We start from the raw sequence: 14,606 nt of genomic DNA, 5'->3' as shown, positions 1-14,606 counted from the left end.
AGTTTCCAGAAAGTGAAGGAAAAAAAATATTAGTCTGTTCAAAGAAATAGCAGTGTCGTCATTCATCTTTACAAAGTGATGAATTTTCAGTTTAAGCAAAAATGTTTGAACTTTCTTGTGCATCTCTGAACTAATATTAAGTTGTATAACCATGCTTTCTAAGAACTGCTTCACATCTGCGCTACATGGAGTCAACCCACTTCTGGCACCTTTGAACAGGTATTCCAGCCCAGCCCAAGAAACAGCATTTTTAATGTCAGGCCACAACTATTCTATCGTTTTAGGGTCTGGGGATTGGGCTGGCCACTCCATATCGTTTATCTTGTTGGTCTGGAACTAAGATGCTGCTCGCTTACTGGTGTGTTTGGGGTCGTTGTCTTGTTGAAACACCTATTTCAAGGGCATTTCCTCTTCCGCATAAGGCAACATGACCTCTTTAAGTATTCTGATGTACTAAAATTCATCCATGATCCCTAAAATGTAATACCTAGGCCCAACACCATAGTACGAGAAGCATCCCCATATCATGATGCTTGTGCCTCCATGCTTTACTGTCTTCACAGAGTACTGTTCTGTGGCTTGAATTCAGTGTTTAGGGGTCACCTGACAAACTGTGTGCGGCCTCTGGAGCGACAAAGAACAATCTTGCTTTCATCAGTCCACGAAATATTGCGCCTTTTCCTTTTAGGCCAATCAATGTGTTCTTTGGCGAACTGTAACCTCTTCAGCACATGTTTTTTTTTCTTCAACAATGGGACTTTGCAGGGGCTTCTTGCTGATAGCTTTTTGGTTTTGGTCTCCATTTTAAAGCATTTGATATCATTTCAGCAGAACAGCCTATTATTTTCTGCACTTATTTGTATGTTTTCCCATCTCTAATCAACTTTTAAATCAAAGTACGCTGTCTTTCGGAACAACGTCTGGAACGACCATTTTATTTTCAGAGAGAAAAGCACAGGACAACCTTTTCTGCATTTATCCTTAATTTTTTTTTCTTTTATTCGTTTGACACCTGTTTTTCACAGAATAATTTACCTCTCTAATTAAAGTCCACACTGCTATTATTTTGAACACGCCCCTTTTCAATTAATGATTCAATTACACAGAATCAGGTGACTGCAAGTCATGGCTATTGGGTCTGTTGTTTTGTATTACTCCACTACACCTACAAGTAAAATATTTATCATGAAGAAATATAATTTCTTCCAAAAAAAACAATTATTGATCTGTTTACTGATTGATCTGTTTACTGATGTTGGACTGCTACTATTTTGAACTCCACTGTGTATATATATATATATATATATATAAATAAATATATATGTGTGTATGTGTGACTGTTTCATATTTGTGTGTGCACGAGTGAAGTTTGATTTAAGCCTCATAATTTATTGTGCTTTAACTATATCATATATCCGCGCGCTATTTATGGAATCAACTCATTAACCGAGGCGGTTTTTTTCCCACACTAGGCGTGTCTTTAATACGTGACGGCGCGAAACTCGGTTCCATATGAAACGGCGCGGTGTTGTACCCGGAGTGCACTAGGTAGGTTGTGTGAATTGGCGTCTCACGCTTCTGACGTAGTACACCTATATAGTGAGGAGGACGCCATTTTGATTCCCAGCCCCTGATTTGTATTGGCTCGCAGTGCTCGAGCGGAGGAGCAGGAAGAAGCGAAGGCGCCATCTTAGGTCCGAGACGTGTTTGTGTGTCCTTAGCGTGTTCGGAAGTGCGTTTTGTCAGTTTAACTCTGGTGAGTGTCTATACATTGATTAAAGTTATTTAGTAATCATTGCTTGTTTTTATTTCGAAAGCTAAACCAAAAAGTTGTGTTTATTTGTGTTAGAATATGTCCAGCGGTGGAGTGATCCGAGGTCCTGCAGGAAACAACGACTGCCGGATCTACGTGGGGAATCTGCCTCCCGACATTCGCACCAAAGACGTCGAAGACGTGTTTTACAAATATGGAGCAATCCGAGATATTGACCTGAAAAACCGAAGAGGAGGACCGCCTTTCGCGTTTGTTGAATTTGAGGACCCAAGGTACAAAAAAACAGCAAATATCTTAGCGTCGCGTTTAGCTAACTGGCTAATATCAGCGAGGTTGCATGGCGACAAGGGGGAGGGGTCGGATTTAAGCTGCTTGTTGAATTTATAAATACGTACTTATAATTTATAAGTAGTTGAATTTCTAAAAAGTAATACATTTTATTAATTCAAAATGTCTGTACAAAATCTTGTGAAGTGATTGAAATGAAAATTAAAGCGAAGTGTTTTCAGCGTAAAGAAGCGGAACCCTGGTCGCCGCTAGGTGACGCAACAAACAATTTTGCGTAATATCGAATGTTAATTTGCATATCGAACAGGTTGCTAGAAGGGGCGGAGTATTTTCGGAGAAGACTTTTGTGTGGAGTTTGATCAAAACTAAAAAAGAAATATATTGTATCCATATATGGCTAATTGAATTACAATTGTTTTTCTATAAGTATAATTTAAAAAAAATATCCTGATTCGATATAACTCCCCCTTATTTTCCTTGTTACAATTTAAAAATAAATTTTATTTATAAATTTATTATTTCTTTTTTTATAATTTTTTTTTTTTTTTAGTTTTTCCACTTAATCTAAAACCAATTGCAGCACTTAAACAATACAGACGTAACTTTAAATGCAAGAGCTTAGCATTAAACCTCAAATAAAATAAAATAAAATATCTTTTATAAATATCGTTTTAAAAATATTGTTAGTAAGTATCACATATCTGTTTTGTCATCAGTCATAATTACTTGTAAACAAATGATATTCTTCTACCTCATGGGATGAAAATGTGTAAATGGTTCAGAACGGATTGATACATGGACGGGACTAATGCTAGTAATCTACAATAATGGCTATCAGCTGATCAGTGACTAGTTGGTCCTCAGGAAACAATAATGATCAGTGAATTAATCTTTAGGATTAATAGGAATAACATGTTGCGCAAACAACTTCGCGAGGTGTTGCACACTGCTGGGGTCAAGCTAACCTGATCAAACAGGTGCTGGGATGATGACATCATCTGAAAATGTGTTTGGATTTATGTGTTGAACACTTTTGTGTTCCCTTTCTTCAGAGACGCAGAAGATGCCGTGTACGGAAGAGATGGCTATGACTACGATGGCTATCGTTTGCGAGTGGAGTTCCCCAGGAGTGGGAGAGGTGGGGGAAGAGGTGGAGCAGGAGGTGGAGCAGGGGCTCCCAGAGGCAGATACGGCCCTCCATCCCGGCGCTCCGAGTACAGGGTCATAGTTTCAGGTCAGTATGTTTGTGATGTTTTCCAGTATTGTAAAACGCACGCTCTCTGCTTAGATATAAAGGCGGGTGTTTATTTTTTTTTTCTCTGTCACTATAAAGAATATCCTTATAGTAACTCATTCTGCCATTTATAATAATAGTAATAATAGTAATAATTCAGTGCTGTACAAAGTAAACAGCTTCTATGTTGACAATTTGATGCATATTTTATCCTGTTTTTTTTATACTGTAACAGCTGGTTTATGAAAGGAAACCAATCATGACTGAAGTTGAATACCCAGCACTTTTTGTGTTCACATGTTTTGTGTTTGTGTGTACACAGGGCTCCCTCCTAGCGGAAGCTGGCAGGACCTAAAGGATCACATGCGTGAAGCAGGTGATGTATGTTATGCTGATGTTTTCCGAGATGGCACCGGTGTTGTGGAGTTTGTGCGCAAGGAAGACATGACCTACGCGGTGCGAAAGCTGGATAACACTAAGTTCCGGTCCCACGAGGTACGTTTGAGTTTCTAAATAGGAACCGCCATTGGGAAGGACAGGACAGGACAGGGCATAGCTTAAGGATTGGGATGGTTCAAGGTAAGGTTGTCAGAAACCCATGGTGGAGCCACATGCACTAGGAGGATCCAAGGAATGGCTTACTTGAATGTAAGTTGATTTTACTATTGGGCTGTGTACACAACACTGAAATTTGTGCTCAAGTTACTGTTATTGACTTCACATGATGTCGGTTCCTTTCTGTAGTTTTTATGCTTTTAATAATACGTTTTAGTGTTGGGTGGGGTCGAGTTTTCAGACATTAAACTAAGCGGTGATTTGACAGCCATCCGTGGCTTTGGTTGGGAGGGATGGCATGTGGTCTGATACCTGTCAATCACAGCGACACCACAGTCAGCTCATGTATGCAGAAGAGGGCGGATAGCATTTTCCTCTGAGGGTGCTGCGCCGCCCTGCGATGCTCGATGCATGGCGAGCGGTGCGAGAAGCTGTGATCAGCTGGCGTCCTGTGTCTCGGAGGAAGCACGCGTCAGTCTAAATTGACAAGTAATGAAATTTCGGCAATGGGGGAGGGGCGTGAGCGTTTAACATTTTCTTTCAGGCCTTCAGCGGTAAGTAATTCCTGAATTAGTAAAGCTCATCCGGTTCTGTGTTAGAAAGCGATCTGTTGTGTTTTTCCCTAGGGTGAGACAGCTTACATCCGTGTAAAGGTGGACGGCCCACGAAGCCCGAGCTACGGGCGGTCACGCTCTCGTAGTCGCAGCAGAAGCCGGAGCAGGAGCAACAGCCGTAGCCGCAGCTACTCCCCACGTCGCAGCAGAGGATCTCCGCGTTACTCGCCTCGCCACAGCCGCTCTCGCTCCCGTACTTAAGCTCCCACAAAACAAGCTAGCTATCCGACCACAGCCGCACGCCCTACGTCGCCCTCTGCTGGACCCACGCTTGTACTTCATCTCCCTCTTGACTTGTCTCTCGACTCTTTTTGGTTTGCAGCGGAATTTCCACAAAATGAGTCTTTTCATTTTAAACATTTAGCTAACGAGATCAAAATGAAATGTAGCTAAGTGGATGTTTTTTTTTTTTTTTCTTTTGTTTGTCTTCCTCAGTTAACAACAACAAAAATAACAGACCTTTCCCTGTGTCTTATCCTGTCTTATCCTGTCCCTATCCTCCCTTGTGTCTTTTGTTCAGCATCCGTATTTTAACTGGTGTTTCATACCCCATTGTTGGTACATATGACAGAAAAGGTAGATATACAAATGCTAAAATGTTTTTGAAGAAATTGGCTTTTTTTTTCGGTATAGGGGGTAAGTTGGGTTTTAATTTTTGCTGGTTAGGATTTTTGTTGCAAAACTGTTCTATTTTTACCTTTTCATGTGTCTTTCTATAGACAACAGAGGAACAGGATTAAAGAATGCTTTGGAATAAAGGATTGTCAAGAACAGTTCATTCATATTAGGATAAAGCGTTTTTGGAGGAGGAGGAGCAGGCATTTCAATTTTGCCAATGGTATGATGACAAGTGTCTTTAGTCACCTTAAAACAAATTGCAGGATTTTTATTTAAAAAAAATTTTCTCCCCTCAGACTCTTAGTAATCTAAATTTTCTTAGTAAAGTAACACATTTATTTTTGCTTTGCCATTTTATTCTCCTTTTATAGTTCCCTCTGCTTTTTATTTGGTCTTTTTCCTTATTGGCATGCATGTGTTTTGTCTTAATGCCATGCTCATGAGTTGCGTACATACAGTTTTTTCCCCCCCCTCCCTTTGTTTTATTTTATTTTTTTGTGTGAAACATAAAACGTTGATCATTTAAAGTTGACCTGGACTGTGCCATTATAGAGCAACCACACAAACATCTCAGGAGATCAGGCTACTGATGGAAGAAGGTTTGCCTTGTGTACTTGTACCAATGTTAATTTCAAATCCACTAAAGAAAATGCTGTTGGTGTGTGTGTGTGAGAGACAATGGTTCAATGTAAGATAAACATGACGTTTAAAGGCTTTTGTTAGATCATATCATACATATCGTTCAGGGTTCATTATTCTTTTGAAAGAGAAAAAAATATATATGCATCGCTCCTGTGATAAATTCTTAGATTTTTTTTTTTTGACATAGCTGTGATTCTAACTTGATCCCTCTTTTTGATTTTGCTGGTATTTAAAGGTTTGGATTGGAGGAGGGACACACTGTCTCCCGATCCTTGGAGCCGGATCATTGGATCAGTTCAGGATCAGGAGCAGATTTAGGATTAGGATAAGGATGGATACATACATGGAGCAGGATCAATTTACCGGGAGCGGGAACCGTAGGAGAGGATCCCAACCCCCCCTCACCAAACCGCACTTAACCGGAGATAACTTATAAGCAGAAAACATTTCAATTGGCTTTTCTAGAACCAAATTCTTCTTTTTTTTTTCCTTTTTTGTTTTTGCGGAACCAGACCAAAGAGGCGCACACTGAAGGGATCCTGCGGTTGTTTTTTCTTTTATGAGATGAGTTTTTGTGTTAAAGTGGAGCAGAGCCAGGAACCGCGAGGCCGGATCAGTTGCTTTGGATGGAATCCACGTGAGGAGCTGGGTAAATAGAGGGATTTAAGGTATTTGGGAGGGTGGGCTGGGAGGTTCATATTGAGGGGGATTTTGTAGTTTATTTAGGGATTCATATATACAAAATGCTTCTGCATTTTTAAATATTATGTGTTGGAATTGGTGGGATTTTCTGAATTGGCTATTCTGATTTCTAGTTTGTAGTATTTTTTTTTTTTTTTTTTCCCTCTTCTCTCTTTCAATAAAGTTTGAAAATCCAGCATTTGCAGTATTTTCATTGATGTACACATTATTCATGTTGCTATATGGTTTGTAAACTGAAAAAACATTCATCGTTCATAAAATAAAAAAAAGGTTGGAGGGGGAGTTTATCTAAATTCTAAGTGAGGTTCTGAGGATATTTTTATTCATTCACTGTGCTATTTATTGCAAAATCCAGGATAAAAGAGCTCAACTACGGTTGCAAAACTGCATGTAAAATAATACCTCATGAATGATAGATGAATCCTAAGAAAAGTCAGCTTCCTGTGATGTTCTCACGTTATTCCACTGCAGACTTGGGTAACTGATGCTCATGTAAAGAGCTTCAGCTTTCTGCGTCTTCAAATCAATCTCAATCTGAGGCTAGTGTAATTAAATAAAACAGGATTTGAGCCTGTATGGACCATGATGTTATACAAATATCCAGGTTTGTGCTCACATCCAGACTCTTGACTCTATTGTGCTTTATGGCCAAAAGCTTTTCAGACACCTGATTTAGATTTAGTTCTGCAATAAAAGTTGAGTTTGCCTCGAACGAATATCTATCTTTTCTTCCAAAGCGGTTCCTGAGCAGGTTTGGAGCGGTGTTTTGCCGCTAGTTTATGAGTAATCTGAGTAATATTAGTCTGAAGCGTCATGTATAGATGGTGGCATTGCCAACCCAGTAGCTCCAGGGTTTAGTGTCTGTGAAATCAGCTTGTGTTCGGTTGGGTTTTTCTAGGGAGAGGTTATATGGCTTCAACCTGCTTTCTAAGGTGGATTTAAAATGTCTGATTAATCCCTCGGTGTGAATGGTACACCATGTGGGATAACTTCACACGATCTAACTACCACCACCCTGACTAATCAAACTCTATTCTAGATAGGGGAAACAAAAACCTTTATGCAAACTTAGTTGTGGCCAAATGAGACCTTGTGAGGAGAATATTAGTTCTTCGTCGAGGTCCGCACAACAAATTAGCACAGATTTTACACTGGATTCTCCTTCCTGATGTAAGCCTTCCAATTTATCCGATCTTGGGATTGGCACTGCATCCAGTGACTGGGGTTCAAATTAAAATTTTGTTGCATACACAGTATGATATGCAGTGAAATGCTTATACGTCTACCCGTGACCTAAAAAGAAGGGGTTCCGTGAAAACACGTTGCACTAGCGAGTACAATTAATTTAAATAAAGTAAGTTTTAAGAAGAGAAAATTATACAAATATAGAAAAATGAGTTTAAGATGAAAAATTAACAAGGTTGATAATAGAGTAAGATTGATATAGAAGTGTGTGAGGTGTTAAATGTATAATTCTGTATTATACAGGATAATTTACAGCTGAGTGCAGTTATTCATTTGTGTAAAAAAATAGCAATCTCCAGAGCAGGAGAATGTGCACAGTCCCAGGGGTGTGCAACATGTAAAGCACTGTGCAATTGTTCAACGTGATGAGTGGAAATGTGGAGATCTACCGCAACCCTGACTAATTACAAACTGTATATTCACTCACTCACTCGTGGTCTATAGCGCTTTATTCTGTATACAGGGTTGCAGGGTGCCTGGAGCCTTAACCCAGGACACTTAGGGCACATATGCTCATTCACACACTACTGGCAATTTGGGAACACCAATTAGCATAATCTGCATGTCTTTGGACTGTGGGAGGAAACCCATAATGCACAGGGAGAACATGCAGGTGCAAGGTGACAGTGCTAAACACTAAGCCACAATACTGCCTTGCAAACTTGATTGTGGACAAATAAGCCATTGTGAGAATAAATATTTTTATATTTATACTTGTAAATTGAAATGAATATTATGTGGAAATATGTGTAGTGTTAAGCTGGAGGGGAAAAATAAAAACATTAAATTTCCACACAGTTTGAACACTTAAACAAGGCCTGATGAGAGAAGTCGAGCGTCTTCTGCCCTGATGCATTGTGGGATGAAATAAAATGCGGGCAGGAGGAAGCTACTGGAAAACGCTCGTAAGGCGCCGGCGGAGATGGCGCCTCAGCCAATCAGAACGCAGGTGCAGAGAGATGGGCGGGGGTTGGCGCTTCCCTCCCTCCCGCCCTCCTCCCTCAGGATACGTAGTTGAGAATATGAGTGAAAAGCGCAGCCGATCTGTATGGACAGAGAGAGAGAGCGAGAGAGAGTGAGCTGTGCCTATTCCTGTGTGTGACTCTAAACGTGGTGTCCGGTGCTCCAGAGTAAATCATCTCTCCCGTGCAGAAGTTATCCTGAACACGGTAAGCTTAGCTGTATAGTATCGTTAAAGCTTTGCGTGCACGCGGACACGTTTATTTTGTCAAGCGCGGGCGTCAAGGGAGCGCGAGCATGATCTGCAGATACACCATGAAACGGCAGTTCTGTGATAAAGACAGGCATCTCACCGTCTGAGTAAATAAATCACATTTATTTTATATATTCTTATCCTTTTCTGAGTCCTGATTTGTGAACTCAAGTAAAGTGACGTCGATTTGACGTTAATTTTATGTGTAACGTTCACTTTTCTTTAAAAAGACCGTTTTCGGCTTATAAATTAAACAGAAATCTCAGATTTATATGTATTTTTTTTGTAAAAAAGTAATGACTAATTATTTCGTTGAAACGTATTGTATATTATGACAAAGCAAAAAAATATATATATTTTTTAAATAAAAACCGTATTTTTTACGATGACGTTTGGTCACGTGACCAGGACTGGTTATAACATGAAGAAACATGGCTGACGCTGAAAGGCAGAGGGGGGGGGCATTAACATCTTATACAAGGCAATTATGTAAAGTGGCACTTTATTAATCAAAGTGGAGTTCACATCCACAATACACAGGTCATAGATTCATATTTAAGTTCAGTCTGTATTTGTCAAATATCTGTTACAGCACAGTAAAATGTATTTATTCTTCACGTATCCCAGCTTCTGGGGTCAGAGCGCAGCCACGTGGGGTCACACATGGTTAAGGGCCTTGCTCAAGGGCCCAACAGCAGCAACCTGGCGTAGCAACCGTAGCAACCGGGGCTTGAATCGCAGACCTTCCGTTCAGTAACTTTAGGCCTTAACACACTTGAGCCGCTGCCCCATTTATCACTAATAAGCCGACCTGGCTATAACCAGCTCCTTAAAATTACACAAATTAACTTGAAGAACAAGAGTTAAGCAGTGTTGAATGTATTGAAAATATAGACAGTATGAGCATCGGGGATCTTATTATAGACCACGTAGTTATGTCTGAGCTTAGGGGTCCAAGCACTGAACACTACATATGTCATTACTGTATTTAACCACCAGATGACGCCCTTTTTAATGGTGGTTCCACATCAGGGACGATTAATTTTATATTGCGCCCAGGAACGGTTGCTTATCCCCTCCATACTCCTCCGCTGTTCGGCATTCACATAATTTTTTTTTTCTCCGTACTGTGGTACACTTGTGTATCAATGCTCTCCAATACAGCAGGTGGCAGTATGCACCTATTTGGTTTGCGAGTTACTATTGAACACAAGAGAACAATGCACTTAATGAATTACACCTTACCTCTTCAAGCGTACTTGGGCACGGTTCCCCAGGGCAGAACGGTTGTATTCTCCCTGATCGAAATGAACCAGACTTTGGGGTTCTCAGAAACAGTCCCTAGGCCCTAATGTGAAATAGCCCTAAAATATTCAATCAGAGAAACCTGCACTATAATTGTTTATACAATTACTATTTCTGTGCAATACTTAGTTAAATCAACTTTGGCTTGGAATACCTCTCTGTAATATGGCCAAACTGCAGGTTGTGATCAGTGAAAAATGAGTTAGTGCTTGGACCCCTCTCGCTATAAATTCCAGTAGCTGGATTGGTGTAGAGAAAGCTTATACTCCTGTATTCGAGTCATTGTACAGATCAAGCTGGATAGGGTTATAGGTGGCCATTTTGTCAATTTCCTAAAATCTAACCGCTTCTTGCTTGTTTAACTTATGTCAGAAATGCAAAATTAAAAAATTTAAACAATTTTTAAACTGAGATTTTTACATTGTGCTTACTTTAAATATATATATTATCTTGTAAATCTTGATTTTTTTAGTTCATTAAACATAAAGACCAAAAGTCTTGTAATTGTTCACTGGAATTTCTCACTAGTGATCTGTTTGCATAAACTAAATACAGGAATTATGCTTATAATTTCTGACTGTTCATACTCCTACACTGATTGCCCTTTAAACGTGTCTGGTTAAACAGGACGTGGCCTTGCACTGCCCACTAACTAAAGCTCACCCTACCCACTCAAACTCAATTGCGGGTTATTGTATTTGTCCCTGGACTACGCAGACTGTCAAGCATTGAATATTTTACTTTCCAGGAAATCCAATGTGCTATATCCTGTGGTGTCAGTACACATGGATTAGGTTTGTTCTTTCTCTTCTGGGAAAGAGAGAGGTTTTCAGATTGCCTTTCTTTTATTTGTTTTACCTTTTTAGCAGGCTAAGTGCAAAACAAGTTGCAAACCTCAAAAGAATATTGCTGTTTTGGTCCTAGATACATTTGTAATAAAGTTAGTGTTAAAACAAAATCCTACTGCAAGGAGGATCCTCCGGTTTAGTCTTTAAAGCTTGGCTAGGAAAGTGAATTTTGCCCAGACTTGCATTTCATACAACCGCAGGAGAAATGCTGAACATGACATTGTTTAGGCAGCACAAAGGGCGTCCTGTAAAAGGCTTTAAAATAGCTGGATAATGCTGATATTTTAAACGGTGTTAATGTTTTTTGTTGGTAATAATTGATCCAAATCGATAACGATTAAAGAGAGGAAAAACCTTTACTTAAGCCACATCGATTTGAACACTGTTTATAAATCTGATAAAGCTAGGAAGCCCAAAGACGATCCTGGGGCTGGTGACATTGCTGATCACTTGTTAATTAAACTCTCCAAATAATTACTAGGAGTAGAAATCAAGCAAGATTTAAAAAAAAAAAATTGTGGTTTAAAAAACAATATAAAAAAAAAAACGCCCATCGGGTTTTATCAGTTGCTTAATTGTTACTAATGGGGAGAAGCATGCTGTTCCTCTTCATGTCAAAGGCAGTTAATTTCCTAAATACCACTTGGCACCCAGATAACAGCTCTGGTGTTTTATTAATGACTCGATGAAATATTATACCTTGCACTATATTCCTGCCGGGTGGGTTTATACCAGCACAGAGTGTGTGCTGATATGTATTTGGGAAAGCAGAGTCACTACTGATAAATTAAATACTGTAGCTCCGCCCAGACACATGTATACAGAAAATATATAGACCATTATGCATTTAAAAAATATATAAATTTCCCCCCTCGCCACATGCAACAAGTGCAAAAGCTTGTACTAAGCTTGAAGCAGAATGAACTAATACATAATTTCATTTTATAGACAGAGCTAGTATCAACTATCAAGTTAATCGGGATTCAGGGGGGAAAACCTAACAATTTAAAAAATTGTTTTAAATTGTTTTAGCATTTAAGGTGGTAAAATGGTGAAGTTCACTCTTCACACGTGACGCGTAAATTATGAATATAAAATCATGATACAAACATAATCACGTATTGTAATGGCTGGTCCATGATGATTCCCGTCCCTAGTAGTTAATGATTTATATTTTAAATACATTTCTAGCTCTAATCAGTGAAGTACCAAAGGCTTGTTTGTGAGTTCATCGGATAACCAGATGAGTTTATCTAGCTAGATGTGGCATTGATGTTATCATTGTATGGTTCTTGACCTACGTTATATTTAGTGTTTGTAGGTTCATATATGCTTGACCGGGCTAATTGAGCTTTTCTCTTCGTGTATAGCGGCACCATGTGACAGCAGTTTGCTGGCTTGACATGTCTCTAGGAAAGCGTGTGTCGGAAATCATCTGTTGGATAAGTGTTTTTATAGAGGAACCATTTAGCAGAGCCATTTGTTGCACTCGGACTCAGAGTTATGCCTCATGTCTGAGTCAAAGCACCACACGGTCGGTCAAAACCGGCTGCAGATTTCACTGTTGGGGGAAACGCAGCAGGGGTCTGCTGAAGCTTGTTGCTAAGGGGAGTGAGGGATGCGGTGCCTTTATATGCATGCACAGCCCTCGCTTTTAAAGACGAGGCACGTCCTGGTATTGGATATAACAAGCTGAGTAGTGGCTATTTATTTATTTTAAATTCAAGACGTGAAAGCGAGAAAATGTCCTTGGTTGATTTTAAACCGGGCTTCTTCTCTTTTAAAACAGAGGAACCTGTCCTGGTTAAAAAAAAAAAAAAAAAGACATGATTCTGTTTCAGATTAGATTTTGTCACATTATACCTTTCAGACATCATGACTGACAGAAAAGCCGTGATCAAGAACGCTGACATGACTGAGGACATGCAGCAGGATGCTGTGGATTGTGCCACGCAGGCCATGGAGAAGTACAACATCGAGAAAGACATTGCTGCCTACATCAAAAAGGTAATGTAACATAGCGTGCAGGTCATCAGATGTCACATGATTTTGTATTTCCCGTAGAAGTGAATGACTGATGTGGTTTTGGTTAACGAGTCACCGGTCAACCCTTTAGAGCTTCCTTTAAGTTCTTTAAATAGCTTTTTTTTCCCTGGAATTTCTTGTTCTAAACACAGTTTTGGATAATTTTTTTTTATTACTGAATATAATGAGCCTAGTATATGTTAACAAATTATTATTTTTTTTTCCCCAGGAATTTGACAAGAAGTACAACCCCACGTGGCATTGCATCGTGGGACGAAACTTCGGCAGCTACGTGACGCACGAAACGAAGCACTTTATCTACTTTTATCTCGGTCAGGTCGCCATACTGCTCTTCAAGTCGGGCTGAGAAAGGCTTTTCCGGTTTCCATTGCACAAATCATGAGCTTAAGCTCCAAACCTGGACTGTGATGCACTGATGACTGATGCCACAACACTCACACACATGTACACAAGCGCACACAGACACAAACACAAACACGCGTAAACATAACCATACACTTGCTCACCCTGAGAAAATGGCTATGGAGGCTGTGCGTAAGTGCATGGACCATGTATAATATTTAATTTGTATATGTTGCTTTTCTGTAGTTGCTTTTTGAGTTCAAGCAACTTTTTTTTTTTTTTTTTTTTTTTGCTAAGTATTTTTGCAAAGTTGAATTATGTTTATTTTTTTTGCACTAAAGTTGTATAAACCGCTTCAATTGCTGCCTTTAAGTAATATTAAAGAATACGATATCATACATCAAGTGTGGTGGTGTTTCTCTCCCTCTTACACAAGGTCAGCTCTTACCAGTGTGAAGATGATGAGTGTGTTATACATGTCTGTGATGGGCTGTGCACTGAGGCGCCTCCATACGAAGTGACCTGCATGGGTATTCACCCATATTAAATGAGAAGCTTTAGGGAGTCAACCTGTTTAGGGAACTGTAAACAAAATCACTGGACAAGCAAAATTACCCATCAGGCGTTGGGAAACTTGTACATGACCTGGTATTAATTTAACACATCATTTTCATTCGCTGAGAGCTTGTAGCCTATCCTAGGGAACTTCAGACCGGGTACATTCTCACACAGGGGCAATTTAGTGTTATCAGTTAGCCTTATCTGCATGCCTTTTGAACTGTGAGGGGAAACCAGATTACCTGGAGGAAACCCACCAGGCATGGGGAGAACATGCAAACTCACACACACAGACCTGAGGCAGGAATCAAACCTGGGTGCTAAACATTATGCTGCCTTTTCACATACTGTTCATTTTTATTATCAAAGACTATATAGTATTAATATTACATAATGTTTAAAATTATCTGCATATATTTAATAAATCATTATTACATAATCTACTAGTCTCCATGATCACTCTAAGAATGACGGTGTCCATCTTGTAATTGAATCAATTTATTTACAGGTTATATTAATTTCAATAGTGTAGGTTTTATATAATGTAGCAGCTTTAATTATATACATCAGCTATATGTATATATACACTATATTTTTATATTTATCACTAGTGTGATATTGC

The 14,606-nt window shown here is 39.4% G+C and overlaps 2 protein-coding genes across 3 annotated transcripts; both read left to right on the top strand.

The window, feature by feature from the left end:
* The first annotated feature begins 1,634 nt into the window (after positions 1-1,634).
* srsf1b (serine and arginine rich splicing factor 1b) lies at positions 1,635-6,564 on the top strand. Of its 2 annotated transcripts, XR_008355827.1 has the most exons (6): positions 1,635-1,756; positions 1,850-2,046; positions 3,115-3,296; positions 3,619-3,791; positions 4,478-5,303; positions 5,961-6,564. XR_008355827.1 is itself a non-coding variant. In XM_053478608.1 (5 exons), exons 2-5 carry the CDS (start codon positions 1,853-1,855, stop codon positions 4,664-4,666), a joined length of 738 nt encoding a protein of 245 aa, XP_053334583.1. In that variant the 5' UTR covers positions 1,635-1,756; positions 1,850-1,852; the 3' UTR covers positions 4,667-6,564. The 2 variants fall into 2 exon arrangements, 1 of the variants encoding a protein (XP_053334583.1); XM_053478608.1 differs by having other exon boundaries at positions 4,478-6,564.
* Positions 6,565-8,679: 2,115 nt separating this feature from the next.
* dynll2b (dynein, light chain, LC8-type 2b) lies at positions 8,680-13,824 on the top strand. The gene is made up of 3 exons (XM_053479286.1): positions 8,680-8,841; positions 12,909-13,045; positions 13,293-13,824. Exons 2-3 carry the CDS (start codon positions 12,914-12,916, stop codon positions 13,428-13,430), a joined length of 270 nt encoding a protein of 89 aa, XP_053335261.1. The 5' UTR covers positions 8,680-8,841; positions 12,909-12,913; the 3' UTR covers positions 13,431-13,824.
* Positions 13,825-14,606: the final 782 nt, after the last annotated feature.

The sequence above is a fragment of the Clarias gariepinus genome, chromosome 19 (genome assembly GCF_024256425.1).
Source record: "Clarias gariepinus isolate MV-2021 ecotype Netherlands chromosome 19, CGAR_prim_01v2, whole genome shotgun sequence".
Lineage (NCBI taxonomy): Eukaryota > Metazoa > Chordata > Actinopteri > Siluriformes > Clariidae > Clarias > Clarias gariepinus.
Note: the sequence above shows the minus strand (reverse complement) of the source record. Positions and strands in the feature narration are given on the sequence as shown.

Excerpts from the sequence above, each read along its gene's own strand:
- srsf1b (XM_053478608.1), top strand. The coding sequence starts at position 1,853 with ATGTCCAGCGGTGGAGTGATCCGAGGTCCTGCAGGAAACAACGACTGC. Across the intron at positions 2,047-3,114 it reads GTTGAATTTGAGGACCCAAG|AGACGCAGAAGATGCCGTGT; the intron begins GTACAAAAAAAC and ends CCCTTTCTTCAG. Across the intron at positions 3,792-4,477 it reads CTAAGTTCCGGTCCCACGAG|GGTGAGACAGCTTACATCCG; the intron begins GTACGTTTGAGT and ends GTTTTTCCCTAG.
- dynll2b (XM_053479286.1), top strand. The coding sequence starts at position 12,914 with ATGACTGACAGAAAAGCCGTGATCAAGAACGCTGACATGACTGAGGAC. Across the intron at positions 13,046-13,292 it reads TTGCTGCCTACATCAAAAAG|GAATTTGACAAGAAGTACAA; the intron begins GTAATGTAACAT and ends TTTTTTCCCCAG.